We start from the raw sequence: 25,582 nt of genomic DNA, 5'->3' as shown, positions 1-25,582 counted from the left end.
AAGGACGCGCATTTTACCAGCAGTCCCGCGAGACGCGATAACGAAGCGTCTGCTTTCGTCGAGATCCTCTTCGGGGTTCGTTGATCGTTCAACTGCATCGACAATCGCGACTCTGGCATACGAGTATTCGGCGGAGGTGAAACGGATCGCCCGGAGGCATTCTATCGGGACCCCGACGTTGACTCGTCGTCATCGTACATCGCCGTTCGTGAACGTCGATTGCCCGCCGCGACACACGTTGATTCGAAGCTCTTTCGGGGCTTTTCATCGGAACACTTTCGTCTAGGGCTCTTTGTGCGGTTTAAGGGAAGTACCTCGCGCGCAACCCAAGGCAATTCGCTCCGAAGGTGGTTTCGAATTTCTTCTCCTTCCTCGTTTATGAAGCGCCGCCCGGCTCTCGCCCTCCAACCCAATTCGAAATCCGTTTCCTCCAGGAGAATCGTGGGCGCCGCTCAAAGGCGACCCGACCTTCATCGATTGCCGGGAAAAGTTGATCCGGGCTTTTCCTCCTTTGAAAGCGAGCGACACCTTGCCGCGATCGTCAACTGTATTGAGTAAACTAAAATGTTACTTCTGGCACAAGTCTCCGGTCTGCGATATTTAGAACTCGGAAAATAGATGTCGATGATATAATGTTCATTATGTCGAGGAAAAAGTCAAAGTTACGGATTGTAGGATGTAATTTTTATGAGGTCAGATTGGGTTGCTATAAACACTTCAATCTGTTATTAACTGGCAGTCTTTTATTGGAACATTTTTATTGGTTGAGAATAACATTAATTTATCAAAGTCGCGACTTTGCGAAATTATTTATTGTTTCGTGTATTTTTAAATAATATCGATGGTGAAAAAAAAACATTTTGAAATACGACTGCGAATGATGTCGAGAACGAGACTTTTTGTACTTTACGAACGAGGAAAGATCAGCCGGTTAACCAAGCTAACTGTCGGAGACAGGGATATCCCGCAAAATCGTAGCAACTCTTTAACGATCCCTGCGGCGCTTCAATTAATGGGGACCGGCAATTATCTGTTATTTAAATGAGACCTTTCAGAAACGAGCGTGTTCTGTACTCTGATTACAGCACAAAAGCCATGAGACTATAAAAATTTAATAATCTTTTTAAATAAAATAAAATAATGTGGGGTAATTGAAACATATTGTCGGATAATGAACACTATAACAATGCAATAATTTTACAAGAATACAATTCTGTCGCGTAACCGATAAAATTTATTGTTAAATAATTAAAAATTGAGAAATATATATGTATTCATCAGTTTTAATAAAATTATTTAAAAATGAATAATTAATTATGTCTGATAATTATTGTTGTATTTCTTTATTTATATGTAACATAAAGCATATTATTATTTGATTCTGTTTCATTCTTTATGAAATATTTAAAAAAAGGTTCAGAGAATAAGATATTTAATTACAATATTTTAACCATATTAATTTATTAATTTACAATTATCACATTTATTACATCATTACAATTATTATTATTATTATTATTAATTACTCTGTTAACAATTTTTTTATTTAATATTTTACAAATAATTTTTTCTGGTTATTTTATGTTAATTTTTTGGAATATTAAACTTTTTGGGAACTTATTATTTAGAATTGTTCATGTGTGTAGCTTCTAATCTTTTAAAGAAATAAAAATAAAGAGCCAAGTGTCCGTGCCCATCAAAATAGTTATTAGGCGAAACAATGTTGTTTTAATCTATTTTTATTATAAAATCAATGATATCAGATATTGCGCTAACTGAGCATGAGTTTATATTATACATTATACAATTTAATTCTTTTATCATACTTAAGAGAATAATAAAATATTTAATGCACAAGAACTTTGTATTGAAAAAGTGTGTTTATCATGATATTTAATTTTTTTATTACGCGTATTAAAATAATTATCAACAGAAATACTTCGTCCAAAACAACTTGGCTATAGACTTCTATGCGTGTGCGTGCGTGTAAAGTCTTCGTGAATGAAGAACGAATTTGATTTAAATGTGAATGAATAGATATCTGTGCAAAGTAAATTCAAGATAGTTTACCTGTACATTACATAAAGAGATCACGCTTTTTTTTCTCTAAAAAAATTAAAATTTTCTAGATGAGATTTGTATATAGCTTGCAATGCGAATAATTTTTTATTCGAATACAGTACATAATGATCATTTATTATTTTGAGTTAAAAGATCCAATTTTGTATCAAGAGTGAAAATTCTCGTCGGCGAAATAACCCTTCTAATCGTCGACGATGTCGCCCCTTACAAGGTATCCAGGATTCTGCACCCCCTTCCCCTTTTTCTCGACAGTCTGTTGCGACTACGTCCGGATGCAAAGACGGAGAGACGCGGCAGCCTTATTTAAATAACAGATAATTGCTGGTCCTGTTAATTGAAGCGCCGCGGGGATTGCCGGGGCAGAAGAGTTACCCAAGATTTCACGCGCCGCCTTTCTGCCCCCCATCGTTGTTCTCCACCTCTTTCTCCTCTTCCTCATCGCCGTCGTTGTCGCGTCTTTCGTTGCGCGCTCGAGTTAGTTAATGCGGGGCTCGTTTTACAACGACGAGTGTATATGCTTTTGTCGTTAGCTGCGACGCGTCTCGGCACTCATTACGCCGCCTCGACTTCGCCTCAAAGCATCGCCGTCGCGTCGTCAGCCGTGTTACTATCGAGAAGCCCGCGAATGCAATAACAACGCAGACTGACTTACGCCGTTATTGTATAGAATAGTTTTTTTGAGATTCTTTTATTTTTGGTCAGCAGCTGCGCATATGATTCCACTTTTCATGATTTTGTATATGAATATGGAACACTTTCACATACAACAACAATTTAAATTCGATAATAGTGTAATATATTATTAATAAAAAGAGATATTATATATTTGTATACATACGTTATAATAACTTATGTATTTGTTCAAATATGAAAGACGTAACACAATTTTATTACATTTTTGAGGAATATATTTTTTCTGGCTATCGCAAGTGTAAATAAAGTTATTAATAAGGTTATTTGATATCGCAAAATATCTTTATTGCGCAATTTAGAAGTTATATGACATTAAATGTTTAAATTATAACATTTCATGGAAACATAATAGATTCGAAAATATTAATACAACGAAGATAAAATAAAGATAATGATATAACGAACGATGACATAATTTACAAAAATGACTTTCTGCATGTATCACGCGGTATTTAATAATGTGTATAAATTATATACATTATTACTTACTTATTTAATACATAATGATTTCAGTTTCATAGAAAGCAGCAAATTATTTTACTGTTTTATGCGTGAACAAAGATTTGATACAGAAAAATATCGTAATATTAAAGGACAGAAAAAGAAGGCAAAAGAATTAAAAGCTAACTTCTCTTTGAAGAAATAACGAAATACATGATAACAAACCAAAACCATTATTATATCATTTTTTCTTACATCTTATATAAGAGCATCTATAGGGTTTTCTGACAAAAGTTTTTTCGATCGGTTCTAGTAAAGGATATAAAATTTAATTTCGCTTAAATGACAATAAATTGTCAAATTTTTTAGTTTCATTATTAGATGAAGTAACGGTAATTCTTCTAGATATATCAGGCGAATTCCTTTCCTCTGTCATAGCTGTGGGCGTCACATGTACCGTCAACATACGTCGATTAATGGTATATATGTTTTTCTAACGAATATTATGTATTAAAAATATTAATAATTTATTATCTATCGAAATCACTTTTTTTAAATATTATACGTCATTTAAAAAGAATCATATTTTTCATTTGTTTTTTACCATAAAACCTTTTCTTTTCAGTTGAATGATATATTCCGCGTATAAAAATGAGTGGTTACCTCAATGAAATTCAGTAATTTTTGCCGCGTTATCGTCCTTAAGTAATTTACTTCAATATTTACTCGATTGAAATTATATTCTTGGCTTTCAATTTCTTTCCAATATAAAGGGAGGACGAGCGTGGCCTAGTAGACAGCGCACTGGTCTATTGAGCCAAAGGTCCCGGTTCGATTCCCGGTAGAGCTAGAAAATTTTATTCGCTCGTTCTTCTCTCGGAAAGCAATGGCAAACCACCGAGAGTATCTTGCCACGAAAATTTCTCTAAAAAAAAAAAAAAAAAAAAAGCCGTTCGAAATCGGCGTTAAACTGTAGGTTCCATATACAATGTGTATAATCCACGTGCGCAACACATGTTATATGAAGAGAAGTCACCACGCTCGGACACGAGTGATAGGACCGAGGAGGACTAGTTATCGTATCGGGTGCCTTTAAACGTGATGAAATTAGATCATCCTTGTACTTGTCAAATTGCTTTTTTGGCATATTAGTTATATGTTCCTGAAATGTTGTTATTGTGATAGTGTAACGATATTTTAATTGAAACATACTCCAATTACTATGCCACATAATAATTGGAGATATTTTTTAATATGATCATAATATTAGATTATTGTGTGAGATATATATATATATATATATATATATATATATATTAAAAAAGAAGATGTTGTTATATAAGATCTTATATTACTTAATATTTCATTAACGACATAACTTCTCTTTCGACATCTTTTAGGCGATTGTCACCTTGTACAGCGATCATCAAATATTGTGTTCCGCTTATTTTACATACATCACTATGTACGCGTTGCCTAATTTCTTCTCGGTTTTTAATATATCGAAGCACGTACGGCTTTTTAATAATTTGTGCGAAGAGCGATAAAAGCACATTTGACTTCGTTGATCGTAGACCAGTTGCGTAGTACACTATGGTACTAGAAGTTTTCTGCACTTTACTTTCTTCTTCAAATCGAACGTGGCAATCTACAGTAATTATACATCAATACACATACACAACACTTTACGTACTGTGTCACATAAAAAATATTAATTTACTAAAAAGCAAATTTTAAATTTTTGGAACAAATTGTATTGCTGATAAAATAACATTAATAATAAACATTTTTTCCTATATTTTTAAATACTTATTTTTTAGGTATATATGGATTGAAATAAAAATATTTTTTATAATTATTATAATTTTTTTTATCTCGATAATAATCTTAGTGGTAACATAAGACCATTAGAATAAACAATAAAATATTTATATTAAAACTATGTATATTTATATATATATATATATATATATATATATAAACTAAAATTCTTTAAGCATATAAAGTTTTTTAAATTATTATAGATAAAATTTGATCGTGTTGAGCTCTTACCATCTTCTAGTTTAATTTTACGATACAATACTAATTGCTCTTGCAACAATGGTGTTATGTGAGGCATAATTTTTAAATTAGACTCAATTAGTTCACCTACAATTTTAGCTTCTTCTTCAGTCACGTTACCATGTATTAAGCACTCTACATGCATTTTGGTGAATAACTTTTGTATAAAGTCTTGAAGTTTATCGGTACTTAGTTAGATCTATATATTACAGAAATTTAATGTATATCATTAATAAGTACACAATAATCATTCTCAGGACTAAAAACAATTTTTGGGAAGGAAAAAAAAAAGATTTTTAACAGGAAATATTAGTTCTTTTTTACACTTACAAACAGTAGATTTCAATAATTCATCGTTAGACCAATGTTGTTCTGCCAACAGTAATTCAAGATAATCCTTAGGGTGTTGAAGGGGTCGTTGTGTAGCGAAATTTCCCAATTCCCTGATAAACTGTAAGCCATTTCATATGAATATGGTGTTTAATTAAATTAATGTAATTGATTGCCTTAATTGCGTGGTTCCTTCACCGTTAAGCGCGGCATCGCCGCCAGTCTTTCGCTGAGTGCGTGAGTGACTGACACTCAACCGTTATAATCGAACTCTACTCGAAGTTTAGCTCCGGACATTTGTCTTGCCAAGAGTTCGTTCGCTCCGAAGGAGGAGCATCAGGTCGACGCACGGCAAGATCCGTGTCGCATCTACTAACGACCACTGCAGCAAGATCGCCAATCAAATTCTGGCTACGACATTGTCCGTGTAACAAAATTTGCGTTGTAAATAAATTGCGTGATTAGTCGACGAGTTCTCATTCGCCGCCCTCACCCTCGTTTCGCACTCTATCTGAGTGGCTCCGGCATTCATCGCGCTCCGACAAAATCCAGTCGAGCACGAAACAGTACACGCTATGATTATTTTTATTATATAAAAAATATGCTTAAGAATAGAATTTATTAAACTACATTAACATTTTACATTTTAATCAAGATTTTGCTTATTGTTAGTTTCACGATTTGGTGTTGCGGATTAATATTGCGAAAAATCATAATCTCACTTACGTTAGATTCTGCCTTGATGTGAAACTTGGTGGGTACTTTTCTTTTAAGGGGCAATTTCAGGTTTGTGTCCACGCTATATTCAGCGCTCTTCCAGTTTTTTATTGTTATTTCGGATATCTCCAATTTCGTATATTTAACACCATACTCTTTGGTTAGTTTTTTATATTAAAGGGGGAAACCACTGTGACGGCCGGTTTTCCACCTTAAGTGCATTCGGAGCACCATATGGGTCACACACGCCACTAAGGTTGATAATAGATAGATAGGTTGATGGTAGATTGATGACATATGTTATTTTTGGTTAAAGAAAACATGTCAGAAGTTAGTTTTTCTAAAAAAAAATCAGTAGTGGGTTTTGATATCCTGTTTGTCCTGCCCAATCCTGAACAGTGTTAAAAGAAAACGTATAAAATAATTTTTTTTTTCAATTTTTGTAACATTTTGATATTTTTTGAATAAACAAATCTAGTTTTTGTGTGTGATTTATAGTGCATCATTGACGGATTTATGGTGCCCCGGATATGGGGATTTCTCAATCTTGGGTCATTTCTCAAAAAATGTGTTTTAATATTTTTCTCAAAAACTAATCAATATATTTGCCAAATACGCTAAATAAATTTTAAAATGTACATAGTCCTTTAATTATTTAAAAAAAGAGACGAAAAATTTTATGTTTAAAAGTACTTTTTAGAGTTTGAATTTTTATGGTGCCCATGTTGCAACTAAAGACTGGAGATCGAGTGCGAGCCCGCGCGCGAAGTTCCCGAGTTTTATCCTCGCGAATTTCGGAAGTTTCTCAAACCTCGGACCCCTATTAACGAGCCAAAAAATTTACCGGGCCAATCGGTTGTCGACAGCCCGAGATATCAGTTAATTTTCCAAGTGTTAACGACTCGGCTGATCTCGGAGTCGACAACCGATCAGCTTGTTGTTGTATACCGACTCTTTGCTTTGCCCCTATAGTGTTTACCTCGCACTGAGTTCCGAGACCAAGTTTAGTGAGTCTGCATGACACAGGCAAAGTTCAGCGATTCTTCTGCGGTGACGCACTAATTCTGAATTAGACGAAGGAACCTTATTAGGAATAAGGTTAACAAATATTAAATTTTAATAGAATATTGATCAAACACATTTGTTACCGGGCTTCCTAAACAATGCATGCAAATAATTTTGGATAACTCAAGAAAAAGATTAATGATGGCACATATAATTATGCAGTAATTTTAAATTTAAATGCAAGAAAATAATATTTTGCACTAATAACATACTAACTGTATGTTGTATGAAAATTATTAATTCTGTATTGGAATACAGAAATAATAGATCAGATATGTAACATGTAATATAAAAATGATATGTAATGTGTAATATAAGATTAGTATAATATTTAAATGCGTAATATTAAGATACATTTATTTATAGGTAATTTTACTAGACTTAAGTCATGATTAATATCTTTTTTTTATTCATTTGTTGCTTTTGTATACATTTCTACAAGTATGTAAATCTTTTCTACATGTTCCTATATACATATGCGCTTTCATACATGACAATTATCTATACATGATGATGCGTTTTGGTGGACAAAGTCGCTTTGAGTTTGCAGATATGTGCGTAAGTGAAACTGAAAACTCTGGAATTGTTAAACACTTTTTTGTAGATTCGATTCGATATCTCAGGATTGACTGCATTAATTTTTTTGAATTGGTCACAATCGAAACTTTGTATCGATATTATATATTAAAAGTGTCATTAGACTTTTTTTACAACCTTTGTTTCCGAGAGATGCTAAAACCGAAAATCTGACGAGGCAAAAATTCCAGATAAGCTACTTGGCAGCGCCAGTACCGTATCATGACGTGCGCTCATGTGGCGTCAGTTGCCTTCTTTATTTAATTTTTTGTGTACTTTCTCTCTCTCTCTCTCTCTCTCCCCAAGCGTCACGTCGCTTGAAAAGCATTGTTTTTTTATATCAAAAGACGCGGTAGTGTCTCGCGTTTAGTACACGATCGTTAGGTGTATATTTATGCGAACGGACGAGAATTACGAGAGTAACCGAGTTGATTATAACATTGATGGACTGTGACCCATCTGTATGGATAGAATTGAAAAAAGAGAGGCAGATATTGGCTTGTCGGTGTCTTTACTACACCCCTTTCTAATCGTCGCCATCATCCTCATCGTCGAAGTCGTCCTCATTGTCGACGTTTTTTGCATTTTTCATCTCGAGCCATCATCTTTATGAAACATCTTTGTCCATTTTCCGTGTTCTCCTATACTCTTTTGTTACTATCGTAGATAGCGAAGAGGGTTGACAGCAAAAACCTTGGTCTAACAAGCTCGGTTCTGACGAGCAGTTCCTAAACGCACAAATGTATTCTCAATAATGAATTCTCAATAATGAATTGCCGATATTAGGCTCAAGGCAAAGAATTTATCTGTATTTTGTGGCTCAGAGGGCTCAGCGCGAGCCCTCTGGCAGTGACGCGCTAATTCTGAATGAGAACGAGGGAACTTATCAAGAATGAGTTATTAATTTTTAATAGAATATTAATTAGACACATTTGTTTCCGGCTTCTCAAACAATGCTTGAAATCCAAATTGTAAAGGATAACTCGGGAAAGAGATTAATGATGGCACGTATAATTATATGCAATAGGTTCAATTTAAATAGAAAAAAAAAATATTTTGCACTAATTACATACTGTATTGAAATACAGTTCTGTTTGAAAATATAGAAATAAATAAGATATGTAACATGTAATATAGAAACAAAAAGGTTGACAGCTTAAACTCTTGTCTAGCAAGTCCGGTTCCAACCGTAGTTCTCAAACGCATATGTATTTTTAATAAAATCACCTACGATAGACACTTTGTGCTCTTTATTCCTATGTCTCCCTCTTTCTCCCTCTTTTTCTCTCTTTTTCTTTCCCTCTTCTTCTCTATTTCGATTAATGTAAAACTCTGACAGCCCTAACTGGGAGATAATAATTCACTTTTTTTTACGCGAGAATCGATATTGCGTATAGCGTTCTTATAGCTAACGATTTTTATCGTGCACATTTTTGATTTTGTATAAGAATATATAGAATAATTAGAATACCTTTACATATAGAATGACAATTTAAATCCGATAATAGTGTAATGTATAATTAATAAAAAGAAGTATTATATATTTGTATAAATTCGTTAATAACTTATGTATTTGTTCAAATATGAGGGACGTAGCGCAATTTTATTACATTTGAGGGTTACATTCCTTCTGGTTATCTCAAATGTGAATACAGTTATTATAAGGTTATTTAATATTTCAAAATACTTTTATTGTGCAAATTAAAAGTTACATAACATTAAATGGTTGAATAATATAATTTCATAGATAATAGACTATTTAGGAATATTAATATAATAAAGATAAAACGAAGATAATGATATAACACGAACGATGATATATTTAAAAAAAAATGACTTTTTGCATGTCGCAGTATTTAATAATGTGTATAAATTATACATTATTCCTTACTTATCTAATACACAACAATTTCAATTTCATGGAATACATATAATTATATTACTGTTTTACGCATGAACAAGATTTGATACAGAAAAATATTGTAATATTAAAAGACAGCGAAAGAAATAAGCGAAAGAATTAAAAGCTGGCTTCTCTTTGAAGAAATAACGAAATTCATATAACAAACCAAAACTATTATTGTATCTTTTTTTTTTTTACTTCTTATATAGAAGAGTATTTTTTACCCTTTCTGACAACATTCTTGTCGATTGGTTCCAGTAAAGCATATAAACTTTGATTTAGCTTAAATGACATTAAATTGTCAAATTTCTTAATTTTATTATCAGATGAAGTAACAGTAATTCTTCTAGATGTATCAGGCAAATTCATTTCTTTTGCCATAGCCGTAGTCATCACATGTACCGATAACTTACGTCGAGTCAACTCGTTAGATACATTTTCCTAATGGAGAATATGTTAAAAAAATATAATTAATTTATTATCTATCAAAATCACTTCTCTCACAAATTGTACGTCATATAAAAAGAATTAAATTTTCCATTTGTTTTTCTTTATAAAACCTTTTCTTTTTCATTAAATGACATAGTCCGCTTATAAAAATAAGTGGTTACCTTATAGAAATGCAGAAATTGTTGCTGTGTTATTTCATTTAAGTAAGGTATTTCAGTATTTACTCGATTGAAATTATATTCTTGTCTTTCAATTTCTTCCCAATATAAAGAGCCTTGACTAGAAATCGTGTTGGGTGCCGTCAAATGTAGATACAAATTTAGACTTTTCTTGTGTATGTCAAATTGCTCTTTTGACATAGCAGATATATAGTTCTAAAATGTTGTTATAGTGGTATTAACGATATTTTAATAGAAATGTGCTCCAAGTACTACGTCACATTACAATTGGAGTGATGAATTGATTCAATATTATTAGAATATTGCGTGAAAAATTAAAAAAAAACATGTTATATAAGATCTTATTATACTTACATACATAAAGTGCATAAACAAATCGATTCGTTCTTCGACATATTGCGGGGGATGGTCACCTCGCACAAAGATTTTTAAATATTGAGTTCCGTTCATCATTCTACATATCTCACTAAATACTGTATAGCCTAATTTATCCATGGTCCTTAAGTAATCGACGCAAGGCTGCTTAATAATTTGATTTAAAAGCAATGAAAGCATCCATTTCGATTGTAGACCAGTTTCGTAGTACACTATGGTACTAGAAGTTTTCAGCACTTTATTTTCTTTTTCAAATAGGACGTGGCAACCTACAGTAATTATACATAAATACACAACATTTTACGTGCTATGTCATATAAAAAATATTAACTCACTAAAGAGTTAATGTTCAACAATTTGTAATTCTGATAAAATAACATTAATAATAATAGTATATTGTGCACCAAGGGGCGAAAGTAGCGTTTTTCAGACGAGTGTGAAGTTTGCCGCCCGAGCCGAAGGCGACGAGGGCGGCAAATCACACGAGTTTGAAAAAGCTTTTGCCCCGAGGTACACACGATATTTTTCACAATACCTTTACGGAAAGTTCGACTTTCATGCCTAGAGAGAGGCGAGAGTGGTCAATTTCAAGCCAGGGTTCTTTCCGCCCTAGGGAAGAAAGTGGTTACTTTCCGCCCGCTATGCCGCCCTGGCGTGAAATTGGCCGCTTTCGCTCCTCTCTACAGGCATGGAAAGTCGAAATTTCCGTGGAGGTGTTGTGAAAATATTTTTTCTTATATTTTTAAATATCTATTTTCTATATTAATTGAAATAATTTGTTGTTTTTTCTTTTATCCCAATAATAATCCTAATGACAGCTAAAGACCATCAGAAAAAACAGTAAAATATTTATATTAAAACTATGTTCCATAAAATATATATATATATATATATATATATATATATATATATATATATATAAACTGAAATTCTTTAAGCATATAAATTTTTTAAAATTATTATAAATAAGATTTGGTCGTGTCGAGCTTACCTTTTTCTAATTTAATTTCACGATACAATACTAATTGCTTTTGTAACAAGGGTACTATGTGAGGCATTCTAGTTTTTAATTTAGACTCAATTAGTTCACCTATAACTTTTGCTTCCATTTCAGTCACGTTACCATATATTAAGCATTCTACATGCATTTGGCTGAATAACTTCGGTATAAAGAGCTTGAGTTCATTGACACTTAGATCTATACATCACAGATATTTTAATATGTCATTAATAAGTGCTTTAGTCGTGCTAAGGACTAAAAACAATTTTGAAGAAACAAGAAAAATTGATTTTAAACAGAAAAATATGAATATTTTTTTACACTTACAAGCAGTAGATTTTAATAATTCATCATTAAGCCAATGTTGTTCTGTCAACAGCATTTCAAGATAATTCTCTGTGTTACTATATAATGCATCGTGATTTTCGAAGTACTTGATATTCTGTAAGCCATTTCAGATAAATTTGATGTTTAATTAAATTAATAAAATTGACTACATTAATTATATATACCTGTTCTTTTAAAGTTTCAAACCACTTCGGATCAATCTCCAAATTTATCATTTGGTCCATGCTTTTTTCTAACAGATCACGTTGCTTGTCGTCGTAACCGTCTATTGTCATCTAATAAAATAATTCGTTTTCTCTTGGATTATATATGCTTTTATATAAAACATTTCGTAAACTTTATTAGGACATATAACTAGGGCATATTACAAAAATATAACTGGTCATATATATATATTTACGAATAATAATAAATATATATATATATATATATATATATATATATATTTATTAATTATATATAAACCCTACGGGGATAGACAATAAACCAATACAATATATACTTACATTTATTCCATATTTCGTACCAGTAATTTGCCATTCTATACCAGCTAATTTAGCTATATGTGTATATTTTTTAAGGGACTCACGAAGTAGGTAAACAAACATTTGAGTCAAATTGAAACTGATAGGATCCATGTAGGCGAATGGACTATAAATTAACGACATCACAAACGTTATTTGTAATTATAAAAAAAAATTTTCTGTCTATTACATGAGAAGAGATTATAGCACCATTGTAATTTATATTTCTTAACTAAGAAGGTATTTTGAAATAACAAAATTTGGAGATATATAAATGTACAAATTTAGATTTATCTTATTAATAATAACATTTTAGAGGTAATTAATTTATTATTTTAATTTTATTTAGTACGTATATTAATCTATATGTATAGATACTAATCTCATTATTATGATAATTAAATAAATTAATTTACATTTGCAATTTGTATAAGTTGTATAAGTATTTTTTACAATCATACTTATCTCATACCTAACGAAGTGGAAGGTCATCATCGCTTTCGGTACATAAAATTTATCATCCTTTTCATGCCAAACTCTTACAAACGATGTATCCATTATAATAATGGGAATAAACCTTGATACCTATAAAGTTTCACCTGTTAATATGTGTAGAAGATACAAATATGACATGAAAATTGGTGGTTTATTAGGGCAAAGGACAATTCCGTATGCAAAAGTGAGCATGTGTAAAACATTTTATATATATATATATATATATATATATATATAACATGTATATGTTATATATATATATATATATATATATATATATAACATGTATATATATTTTTTAACAATATATACCATAATTATTTTGATTATATAAAAAATATGCTTAAAAATATAATTTATTATAAACTACATTAACATTTTATATTTTATATCAAGTTTCATGACATGGTTTATGCTTTATGGAGATTTTGCTTATTGTTAATATCACGAAGTGGTTTTCAAGGATTAATATTGCGAAAAATGATAATTTTACTTACGATATTAATCTTGATATCCAACTTCTTCGGTATAAATTCATTTTTAGGAGGCAATTTCAGATCCGGGCTATAGCCATCGAGGTTCCACATTTTCATTGTTTCCTTGGATATCATCTGTTTCTTAAATTTAACGTCATACCATTTCTCGGTTTCATTCTCTGTACTTTCGTACGTTTTTGAGGCAACGTAAATTCTAATATTTTGCGGCGTGAAATATTTTTCTATTAGCTTTTTGATCAAATCTGGTTGCCATACACGTTGCTCCGAAAAGATTTTTTCCATGGGACACTCGTGCAGCCAACGTGCTATTCTAGATATGTCCTCATGAGACAAACGGTGTTTGTTCTCATTATAACTATTATTTATTTTCGACATTTCCTGAATTTCCTATAAATGTAAAATTTCCATATAACTCCTTATGTGATATACAATATTATAATATTAAAGTACAAAGTGTCTAGCAAATTGCAGTTCTACAATCTGCCGAGCATTCTACGAAAGATTATATTATTTTTTACTAATTACTTTATAGATCCATTCTTGCGGTCCATTCTCCTTCAGCATATTGATATATTGGAACATTAATTGAACAATATCTTCTACATAGTTAATACCTTTCTCAGTTAAAGCAATTATAACTGTAAAGGAAGGTATGTTTTTGTTCTCAAAGTCATTTTCAGCTACTATACTGTTACACCAACCCCTGGCTTTTAAAGCCGATGATAATGAACCTTCGCTTTCGTGTTTAAATAAATGCTCAATGTATTCGAGAGGCTATGTTAACAAAGAAACAATAAACATAAGCTTCAATTAAAATGTGACATAACGATGTTTCATTATATGTACTGCAATAATAACAATTATGTGTAATCAATTAGGAAGAGGCAAAGAAAGGAAGAGAGAAAAAAATGGAGCCAGACAGAAAATATTATAAGCATATTTTTATAACTTCCGCAATTATATATATATATATATATATATATATATATATATATATATATATGTGTGTGTGTGTTACGGGCAAAGTCCGCATGGTGTACAGTGTCGGCATTGCCCGGGCAATGTTAGCATTGCACTACGCGACTGGGCAAAGTAGTTTATTAGCGGACATTGCCCGGTTTGATGCGGGCAAAGTTAACACTGCCCATCCAGCGATGGCAATGTCAGCCACTATTATCACATTGCGGACTTTGCTCGATTCCAAGTGGACAATGTCGAAAATTAACAGTTAGTCTTATGTAGGCAAGGGAGGGGCTCAGTTTCCACGCAAGACGAGTTGCCACATGGCTTTACAACTTTTTATGCATGGAAAGTCCACGCATGTAAACAGGGTGCTTTTGAAAGGCACACTATAGTGTCTAGTTTAACGGTAATGGAGCTTCCTGCATGGGGGCGGAACCTACTGCCTCCACGCGTACACTTTCCACGCGAGACGAGTTACCACATGGGTTTTCACGCGTGGAAAGTTCACATGTAATTACAAACATCCACGTCGTGTCATGGCTGCATCAATAAGCGTCCACGACGCGTTGTGGCATTTTCACATTGCCAAAACGCGTTGTAAGCGTTTTTTTAAGTATCGATACGAATTTCGCGTTGTGGCCTTTTTGAATATGCCACAACGCGTTGTGGTTAGTTTTTTCGCCCCAGTGAGCGTTTTCGGTCTTTGAGCTTGACATGTCCATTTAGCGCAGCTTAGTCTACGGAGATTTAACATTGTCGACATTGCTCACTTGGACCCGAGCAAAATTTGCAATGTGATAATAGTTGCTGACATTGCCATCGCTGGATGGGCAGTGTTAACTTTGCCCACATCAAATCGGGCAATGTCCGCTAATAAACTACTTTGCCCAGTCGCGTGGTGCAATGCTGACATTGCCCGGGCAATGCCGACACTGCACACCATGCGGACTTTGCCCGTAACATGTACATATATATAATATATATATATATATATATATATATATATATATATACACACACACATAAAATTTTACAATACAACTGTATATATTGCATATATATATATATATATATATATATATATATTATATGAATTAATATATATATACAGGATGTCCCAATTTTTTTTTGCGGACAAACTTTAGGAGTATGTTTTATGAGCAGAAATAAGAAAAAAAAATGTTATATAAACATTAGGTCCTAAAATGCTTTATTAGAAAGTTATAGCAAAAATATAAAATATATATGTAAGAAACAATTTAACTTAAGTTTGCATTTTAAAGTGTTGCCTGCCCATACCAATACAAGATGTACATCCATCTAAATGTATCCACATGTGTTAGCGAAATAGTAAAAGTATATCTTCGAAAGCAATCGTTAAATTGTTGCTAAGAAAGTTCAAAAAATAATGTAAACTTAAACGTTCTCGTAAGAAATGGAAGTCAATTAGCACATCGTTGTACATGCCCATTCATATATTGCAGTTCAATTGACGTTAAAGAGGTGTTTCTCGAACAATATATGAATTTTCGTATGACCATATTTGTTACAAAAATTAAAAACAACGCCTCTCTTATAAATGTAGCTCTCTATATTAAATGTCAAGGTCAAGATTGCAGGAGATTCTCCCCTAAGCCAAATAATTACCACCTCATCTAACGGCGTAACATTTATGTACGACGTGTCACTTCTTCCGTACAAAATTTTAATTTTTGCTATAACTCTGTAATAGTCTGTAATAATGCATTGTAGGATTTAGGTTTATATAACATTTGTTTTTATATTTTTGTTCATAGAACATTCTATTAAAGTTTGTCTGAAAAAAACTTGGGACACTTTGTATGATAATGACAATTATACAGAGATAAGGGCCTTTTTTCGATTTCAATAATTTTGAGATATGTTATTAAGGTCATTAGCTTCATCAATCTTTAAAAGGCTTTAACTAGCGATGTTTATTAAAAATTTATTAACAACACAAATTTATGAGTAAAACGTAATTTTTTGACACTATATACATTTAAAAATGAATTTACACTTTGCCGAAGCTTATATTTTTCTTTTTTTTTTTGTTCCCTATGCGTATCAGAAACGCGCATGGGCCTCGCTTTGCGTGGAAAGTTGGAGACCCATGTGGAACCATTTTGCGTTAATAATATGTGTGCTACAGGGAAAATCTGAGATGTGGAGGGGGGGGGCAAAGCCTCCTCTCTCCTACTTATACATGTGTTATTTTGTCATACATATTAACAAATTATGTCCTCCATTGCTGAAATCAACTGTTACATTTTTAAAACTTTTTTTGTTAATATCTTGTTGATGAGCAATGACCCCACCGAATGAAACTTTTTAAATATATACTATATTTATTGGTTACACGTTACTTCATTAATAAGTTAATGACTTTGATAATATATTTTAAAATTATTGAAATTGGAGAAAGAGTCCCTATATCTTTCTGCATAATTACCATAATTATATTTAAAAGAACTAAGATAAAATATTCGTATAAATTGTATAAAGCATCAAAACCAAAGAGAAAGTATATTATATTACCATCCGGTGTTCATACAGATTTTTAGAAAAACAAAACGAAATGCGTAACTGTTTGAAATCACATATCGGAACGTAGTACAATATAGTGTTAAGGTATTCATCTTTCAGTGATAGGTGTTCAAAATACGAACGTCCAACTTTCTCATTTTTTACATTATGAAAACATTCTACTACCATATTTTGGAGATCATCTAAACCATCTAAACAAAAAATATATTCGTTGATGTAACATACATATGCTAGATAAAAATATGTAACAAAAAATTATTATATATGTTTATAGCAAAAAGTATAATTTTTTTCAAAAAGACAAATATTATTGGAAATATATTTTACTTTTATTACAATTAGTTATTTCACGATTTGGTCGATTTTTTTAACCTTTTGAGGCCACACCTTTGAGGCTATTTCAAGACCCGATATTTTTAATTCTTGATTTTTATCTTAGTTACCCTTTTTGATATATTTATGTAATATATTTGTTAATAAAAATACCTTAATTTACTTTTAATTAAGAGTACATAAATCAAAATGTGAAAATACGCGTTTGTTTTATTTACCCAAAATCTCAACTTCGATCCTCCAAGTAATTGTTTTTTGGAACGTCTATATAAAACATATTTTTTCCTTAAAATAACACATTTTACATAATTTCTTAAATGAGCGCTACTTAATATCAAATCTTAAAAAAATACGAATTTTTAAATTAAAAAAGTCATTTTGCCAATACATTTTTTTTTATTTTTTAATAACAATTGGGAGCACATTTCGGGTTTTGCATCATACATATTTTTTGAACAGTACCTTTAAGATATTTCATGAATTTTTACACATTTTTGCACATTAATTGGAATTATGAGACTTTGAATCCGTCTGAGTGGCGACCACCCCAGGATGGCCGGGGGCGTATTAAAAAGTAGCCTCAAAGGGTTAAAAATATTAATAATAATATTAATAATATACTGGTTAAAACAAATTTAGAAAACAATTAAAATTTTATGTAGCAATTTTATGAAGACCAATATTTCCACATATTTTCCTTACTTATATATATATATATATATATGTACTGATAAGATTCTATTTTGAAGATAAGATAATATGATATTTAATACAATAACTTATAATGAAATGTTCATTAATTCATTAAGGGAGGGAGCTCTCCTTCAGATTTACCTTCATTAATTATAAAAATTTCATTTATTATCATTTAGTAAGGGAGAGTTGCCGAATGCTTACCGGTCGCCTATATAAATCGTACTTCATCAATATTTTATTATACTAGACACTATACAGGCGCGCGCTTCGCGCGCGCTATTTAGCTTTAACATTATGCTATTACTATTACACTATTAACTTCTTGATACACACAACTGTCAAAATATACAATGACTGTTGCAAATGAAGTAAAGCACAGCAAGAGAACCAAAATCGGTATCGCGGAAAAGCGACAACAATAAACTTCACATCTCCTTTTTAGAAAAGGAAGGAAAAAGAAAGACTATTATTTAATATAAGTAGAGCTCTAAAGAGCCTTAATATAAGCAACATTTAGTAACAAAAATGTGAAATAAATGAGAAATGAGTAATATATAGACAACAATTTAATATGACATTCAGAGCACAGATTATATCTTGTTTTGTGCGTGCTAACGTATGTATAAAAATTTCAGATACAACTAATGTAAATTTTTGATCAATTTATATAAACTAATAATAATGTAATCATACAATTTTATTATCAATTTTTACATTTTTATAAAAAAAAGGTTTAATCAAATATTTTACGTCTTTTGCATATGTACATTTGCAATTATTATAATGATTAAATCAATACTGTTATAAAATCTACCAAGTTTCCTATAAATTGTACCATAAAATTTTCTATATCGTGCCGGTACGATCTAGGAATTTGTGCTGTATACTCATGCGCACGCATCTCTACGTTACGTGACATAATTTAAATTATGTTAACATGACAGTGACGTCCTTATCTTTTCATTATTGTGATTTATTAATTTTAAGTACTTAATCCTTTTTTGATAAATTATTAGTAAAATATGTATAAGTTAATTATTTTTTTCATTAGTCTTATATTTTTAATTAATTAATTTGTTATTGGAGAAAGGTCAAACATATGTAATAATATTAGGTGTCTGAAACATCAAGCTATAATTTCTAATGTTTGTTTGCGTACAAATCACTACTAAATTGGAAATATGATAAAAAAATAACTTAAGTGGTATACACATTCGGCAACTCTCCCCTATACTTACTCCAAAATTTAAATATTTTTATATATGCATAACAATGTAAAAAGCATTTAAATGTTCTATTCATAAACTGTTCTAAATTATCGCCTTACCTTTACCAAGAATACACAGCGACATAATATTTGCAGAATAATATTTCTTATAAAAGTCTTCCAGCCTATTTTTAACGTAAATGTTGTCTAATGTCTCTTTACTGCTTAAGATGAATTTTGAATACGGATGATCTGGTTTTATAGAAAATTTCTCTAATCCCATAAATCGAAATTTGTCATCCATTAATTCTTCGTTATATTTTGAATGTATAGTTCCTTTTATCACATTCTCTATCAAAGTCTCGTCAAAAAGAGGCGCTATGAAAAACTGCGCAAATTGATCTAAAGCTTCTTTCAACTTCTCCGGAATTATATTGAACCAATAATTAGTATAGTATAAGTTCACATTTGCATTGCTCCTACCGCCATGCTGCGATAGGAAATTATTGTAATCATTAATTTGTTCATGATATGCCTTTGTTCTCATAATAGGTAATATATGCTCGCAAAGGTGCGCTAATCCAGGTAAGTCATCGGGATCGCGATCGTAGCCTGTAACATATTTTATCTCTAGTTAAATGATATTTAAAATTGATAATATGGAACATTAATTAACCTTTTTGGTACGGAGAATGACTATTGTCACTGTCCACATGTTGCTCCCTGCGGCCGAGCAACTTGAAATGTTAACTTGAAATGCTTTTGTTAATACATTTTTTAAATTGTTTTTGTTATTGAGTTTTATTACATATAATATTTGAACGTCGAGTGCCTAGCTCTGTCGACCGAATCGCGTGTATCGGCGGATCGACGCTTCAACCACTGGAGGCCCGTTCGCGTCCCGGTCGCTCCGTACACCAAAAGGTTTAATAGAAATATATTAATCTTCGATTATATATATATATATATATATATATATATATATATATATATATATATATATATATATATATATATATGGGCAGATCCATTATACTTTTCGACCAAAGGTTGCGGGGGTGGGTCACCGATTTTGATGCCGATTTTTTCCTCGAAAGTACACTAGAAAAGGAGATAATCCTGAAAATTTGAGCCCGATTCGATCAAATCCGGCCGCTGGAAAAGTTTTTGAATTTAAAAAAAAGTCGATTTTTTAGTCATTTTCAAAAATTTATATCTCAGCTTCTATATAACTTAGAGACTCGTTTGAGGCCGCATTTTTTTCTGTAAACCCTTTATTCTTAAGAAAAAAATTTGTCATTGGTTTACACTCAAGTCCGGCTTCACGGCGAGCTGCTAACTAAACCACTGTTTTAGAGAAATTTTGCCTATTTTTGAAATGCTGTCATATCTACAGTTTTCGAAGTAGAGGGTTGATCAGCAGCTGATATTTTTTGTTCAGGTATACTCTGAAGAAATCTACCCACTTTTTGCTTGATTGCTTTTATTTCGTTAAGTTATGGCCACCTAAAGCCGATCGATTTTCGAAAAATCGCCATTTTCAGATAGCCAGAACTTTTTTCTTTCAACTCAAAATCCTTTGATATTTTCAGGGAATATACTTCATTATATCCTTAAACAACCCTGGAAATTTCAATTTTGGAATAGAAGTGGTTTTCGAATTATGAAGTTTTTAAAATGTCAACTTTTCGATTTAATATGACATTTTTTGTGGTTTTATCATCAATTTTGTAAATTTAATGTAAATAATTGACATTTTTCGGAAAATATATTTGAAAATAAGGAGCAAAACGGATTGTTTGAGAAAATTGACGGAAAAATATTAATATTTTTTATTTTGATTTATTTGTTTAAAATTTTTAAAAAATAAATATTTGTTTATTTTTTTTAATAATATGTTAAATACAAATTTCCAAATAACAACAAAACAACATTAAAAATAACAGTATTAAACTTTGAACAATTTTAAACAAATAAATCAAAATAAAAAATATTAATATTTTTCCTTCAATTTTCTCAAACAATCCGCGTTTTGCTCCTTATTTTCGAATATATTTTCCAAAAAATATCAATTATTTACATTAAATTTACAAAATTGATGATAAAACCACAAAAAATGTCATATTAAATCGAAAAGTAAACATTTTAAAAACTTTATAACTCGGAAACCACTTCTATTCCAAAATGAAAATTTTCAGGGTTGTTTAAGGATATAATGAAGTATATTCCCTGAAAATATCAAAGAATTTCGAGTTGAAAGAAAAAAGTTCTGGTTATCTGAAAATGGCGATTTTTCGAAAATTTATCGGCTTTAGATGGCCATAACTTAACGAAATAAAAGCAATCAAGCAAAAAGTGGGTAGATTTCTTCAAAGTATACCTGAATAAAAAATATCAGCTGCTGATCAACCCTCTACTTCGAAAACTGTAGATATGACAGCATTTCAAAAATAGGCAAAATTTCTCTAAAACAGTGGTTTAGTTAGCAGCTCGCCGTGAAGCCGGACTTGAGTGTAAACCAATGACAAATTTTTTCCTTAAAAGTAAAGGGTTTACAGAAAAGAATGCGGCCTCAAACGAGTCTCTAAGTTATATATAGAAGCTGAGATATAAATTTTTGAAAATAACTAAAAAATCAATTTTTTTCAAAATTCAAAAAATTCTCCAGCGGCCGGATTTGATCGAATCGGACTCAAATTTTCAAAATTATCTTCTTTTCTAGTGTACTTTCGAGGAAAAAATTGGCATCAAAATCGGTGACCCACCCCCGCAACCTTTGGTCGAAAAGCAATGGATCTGCCCATATACATATATATGCGAAATTACAAAATATAACTAAATCTATCCACAAAAAATGTAAATAATATTAATAATGTAGAATGACTTATAAGAAAGAAAATATATAAACTGCACATCAAAATATTGAATTTATAGGTATCCAGCAAATATATAATGTTATTAAACAAATTACAGATCAAATTACAAAGACCTAAATATTAATACATTAAAGTATATTAAATACTCGTATATTAAACTACTGAAATTGTTATTTATCCTTTGACGATATATTCTTTTGTAACAATTTATAATTTATGCACAGTATGATTTCATAAAAGATAGTTCATACAGGTACGTATTGCTAGAAACACCAAGTTTATGTATAAAATACAGAAATAACATGAATATAATTACCGATATTAACGTCCATTGCAGCAATACTCATGTCAGTTTTTGAATCGCTTATTAAAAGAATTTTCATTTCATTTTCAAGTACTAAGCCTCTGTACAATTTATGGTCATTATCTGCATGTTCTATGTTATCAAATCGCTTCTTCACATATTTCGTAAAAGGATTCTTCACAGTCACACAGGATGCCATGTTGGTCACCAGTGCCGCAGACTCGTAAATATTATTTCTAAACGTGAAGAAAATACACATAAAGACTTGAAGGATAATGAAATTGTCAATTTATTATATATATACAATAACACAATGCTGAAAAATAGTGTAAATAAAAACAAAATTATAAGTTTTTAAGGATTATTCGCACCATAGTCTGTGCCCGAGCGAAGGAAAGAAAAAGAGACCTTCGAGATTCACTGTGAATGCGGAAATTATAGATTATAATCGTCTATAGAAGTTGTATTTACATAGTTTTAAAATAAATATTTATTTATTGAATATGTAGTTAATCAACCCGAGAACGCGCGCGCACGGGCGCTGGAGCTACTTCAATAACCAACCAAGTGTCAAAAAATGAAGCTACGTCACAGTAATTTATATGTGCTGCTTTCGTTTTTCAATATTTACTTGCTTTTTCTTTACTCTCTCTCTCTTTTCTCGGAAAATATTGAATAAATTTGTATACGTATATTGTCCTCAAATACTGCTAAATTATAGAGCAATCAAAAATATGCAATATATAATTAATAACAATGAGATTAATTGGGGTGTATAAAAGTAGCCCCAGATAACCGTTTTTTTCCCTCTCCAAAAAAAAATGAAGTGCTCGTTCTCGGGTTAACAAGCGAGCGGCGGAAAGCAATCGCGCTTCCGCGAACGATGGAATAATGTTCGATTCCACGAATCGCGGACTTTAAACTTGTGCAATGAGAATATCTAGACTTGGCGAGTCGCTAAAGCCTCTTTTGAAAATTACCGAGCGAACGAAGAGACACGTAATCTTCATTGGAACGCAATAAAATCACACACTGTTGCAACTAAAGACTGGAGATCGAGTGCGAGCCCGCGCGCGAAGTTCCCGAGTTTTATCCTCGCGAATTTCGGAAGTTTCTCAAACCTCGGACCCCTATCAACGAGCCAAAAAATTTACCGGGCCAATCGGTTGTCGACAGCCCGAGATATCAGTTAATTTTCCAAGTGTTAACGACTCGGCTGATCTCGGAGTCGACAACCGATCAGCTTGTTGTTGTATACCGACCCTTTGCTTTGCCCCTAGTGTTTACCTCGCACTGAGTTCCGAGACCAAGTTTAGTGAGTCTGCATGACACAGGCAAAAACGAGGCATTGTTTTCTTTTGGGGGGGATGGGAGAAATATGCTGTCTCTTCCCGAAGCGAAATTAAACTGTTAGATTTTACAATATTATTTACGCCGTTTAACATCGCGAAAACCAAGCAAATTTGTAGCAAAGATTATCAATATTTTAAGGCGGGATTTTCATTAAACGGTATATAGAGAAAAAGGATTTTAATTTTGAACAGTCTTTTCCAAAAATTTCTGACAATGAGTCATAAAATAAGATATCAATAATATTAATGTTACATAAAACATTGAATAAAAACATTTAAATGTTGCACAGCAATGACAGCAAGTTTAACATTCGCCGATCTTTCTGATCATGAAAAAGGTTTTATTTGGAACGTTTCAAGCGAGTAATACTTTTTGTTTTTTATAAAAATAAACGCTAACGGCAAGCACCTTTATTAATATAGTTCCTGAACTTTAATATTTGATAAGGTCGCGCGCGATTTTGCGGTGATGGATAGGAAGTGCAAGTGCAGATGTAAATAAGAAGAAAAATGTGTTAAAACTTACGGGCTATTCGCGGTACACTATACTGAGCGGTGGCTGGATTTCGAAGACCGGTGAAAGCCTGGATCTTGCGCTGCGGATGCAATGTAGCTCGGTGGAATTATCACACAGCAATAGTTTAATCGAAAAATTTGTCAGATCGAACGTACGAACACGAACTCTGTACATAGGCTCACAATCAGCGAAAGCGGAGTGGAAAATAAGATCTCTGCTGCGAACTGCTACGCGCTACTGTCGTTACTACGACGTGACTGTAAAGTGCGGGTCGCGATTCTATCCGCGCGCTTTTGTTTACTCGACCTTCCAGAGGATTCTCGATAATGATTTGCCGATTTTAGGCTCAAGGCAATCTTTACGGCTGATGGATTTTGTGTCTCGCGATTCGCGAGCGAGGCGATCCGCGCTGGGCACGGCCGCTGCTGATTGACGCACGTCCTGTTCAGCGATCCCTCTGCGGTGACGCGCTAATTCAGAATTAAACGAGGGGAAACTTATTAGGAATACGGTTAACAAATATTAAATTTTAATATAATATTTATTAGACACATTTGTTACCCGGTTTCTCAAACAATGCATGAAAATAATTTTGGATAACTCAGGAAAGAGATTAATCATGGCACATATAATTATGCAAGAAGTTCAATTTAAATGGAAAGAAATAATATTTTGCACTAATTACATGCTGTATTAAAATACAGTTCTGTTTGAAAATACAGAAATAGATAAGATATATATGTAACATGTAATATAAAAACAAGAAGGTTTTGACATCTTAAACTCTTGTCTAGCAAGTCCGGTTCTGACGGTAGTTCCCAAACGCATGTATTTTTAATGAAATTACCTACACCAAACTTTTCGTGCTCTTTATTTTTTTGTCTCCCTCTTCCTCCCTTCCTTTCCCTTTTTTTCTTTTCCTCCTTTTTTTTATTTCGATTAATAACACTGACAGCCCTAACTGCGGGGAATGATAATTCACTTTTTTTACACGAGAATCAATTGCGCAGCCTTATTATGGCTAGCGATTTTT

At 31.9% G+C, this 25,582-nt stretch overlaps 1 protein-coding gene and 1 long non-coding RNA gene across 3 annotated transcripts in view; one reads left to right on the top strand and one right to left on the bottom strand.

The window, feature by feature from the left end:
* Nucleotides 1–25,582, top strand: part of LOC143897207 (uncharacterized) — a 274,838-nt gene that overhangs the window by 240,933 nt on the left and 8,323 nt on the right. The window lies entirely within an intron of this gene.
* On the bottom strand, nucleotides 9,649–25,002 carry LOC143897202 (insulin-degrading enzyme-like). 2 transcript variants are annotated; one of them, XM_077405638.1, is made up of 14 exons: nucleotides 23,661–23,940; nucleotides 22,693–22,916; nucleotides 19,621–20,112; nucleotides 17,256–17,455; nucleotides 14,262–14,510; nucleotides 13,737–14,123; nucleotides 13,217–13,329; nucleotides 12,727–12,871; nucleotides 12,385–12,495; nucleotides 12,200–12,314; nucleotides 11,864–12,070; nucleotides 10,852–11,141; nucleotides 10,480–10,692; nucleotides 9,649–10,309 (listed from the first exon to the last, which is right to left on the bottom strand). In XM_077405638.1, the coding sequence occupies exons 2-14, from the start codon at nucleotides 22,877–22,879 to the stop codon at nucleotides 10,070–10,072; spliced, it is 2,949 nt and encodes a 982-aa protein (XP_077261764.1). In that variant the 5' UTR covers nucleotides 22,880–22,916; nucleotides 23,661–23,940; the 3' UTR covers nucleotides 9,649–10,069. The 2 variants fall into 2 exon arrangements, with proteins under 2 accessions (XP_077261764.1, XP_077261763.1); XM_077405637.1 differs by lacking the exon at nucleotides 23,661–23,940 and adding an exon at nucleotides 24,559–25,002 and having other exon boundaries at nucleotides 9,650–10,309.

This window comes from Temnothorax americanus, unplaced genomic scaffold (genome assembly GCF_048541705.1).
Source record: "Temnothorax americanus isolate GAGA-0224 unplaced genomic scaffold, ASM4854170v1 Scaffold2, whole genome shotgun sequence".
NCBI lineage: Eukaryota > Metazoa > Arthropoda > Insecta > Hymenoptera > Formicidae > Temnothorax > Temnothorax americanus.
The sequence above is the reverse complement of the archived record's forward strand: the minus strand, read 5'-3'. Positions and strand labels throughout refer to the sequence as shown.

Excerpts from the sequence above, each read along its gene's own strand:
- LOC143897202 (XM_077405637.1), bottom strand. The coding sequence starts at position 22,879 with ATGGCATCCTGTGTGACTGTGAAGAATCCTTTTACGAAATATGTGAAG. Across the intron at positions 13,330-13,736 it reads TGGATATCAAGATTAATATC|GTATCAAGGTTTATTCCCAT; the intron begins GTAAGTAAAATT and ends GAAACTTTATAG. Across the intron at positions 10,693-10,851 it reads TGTTTATGCACTTTATGTAT|AACTATATATCTGCTATGTC; the intron begins GTAAGTATAATA and ends ACAACATTTTAG.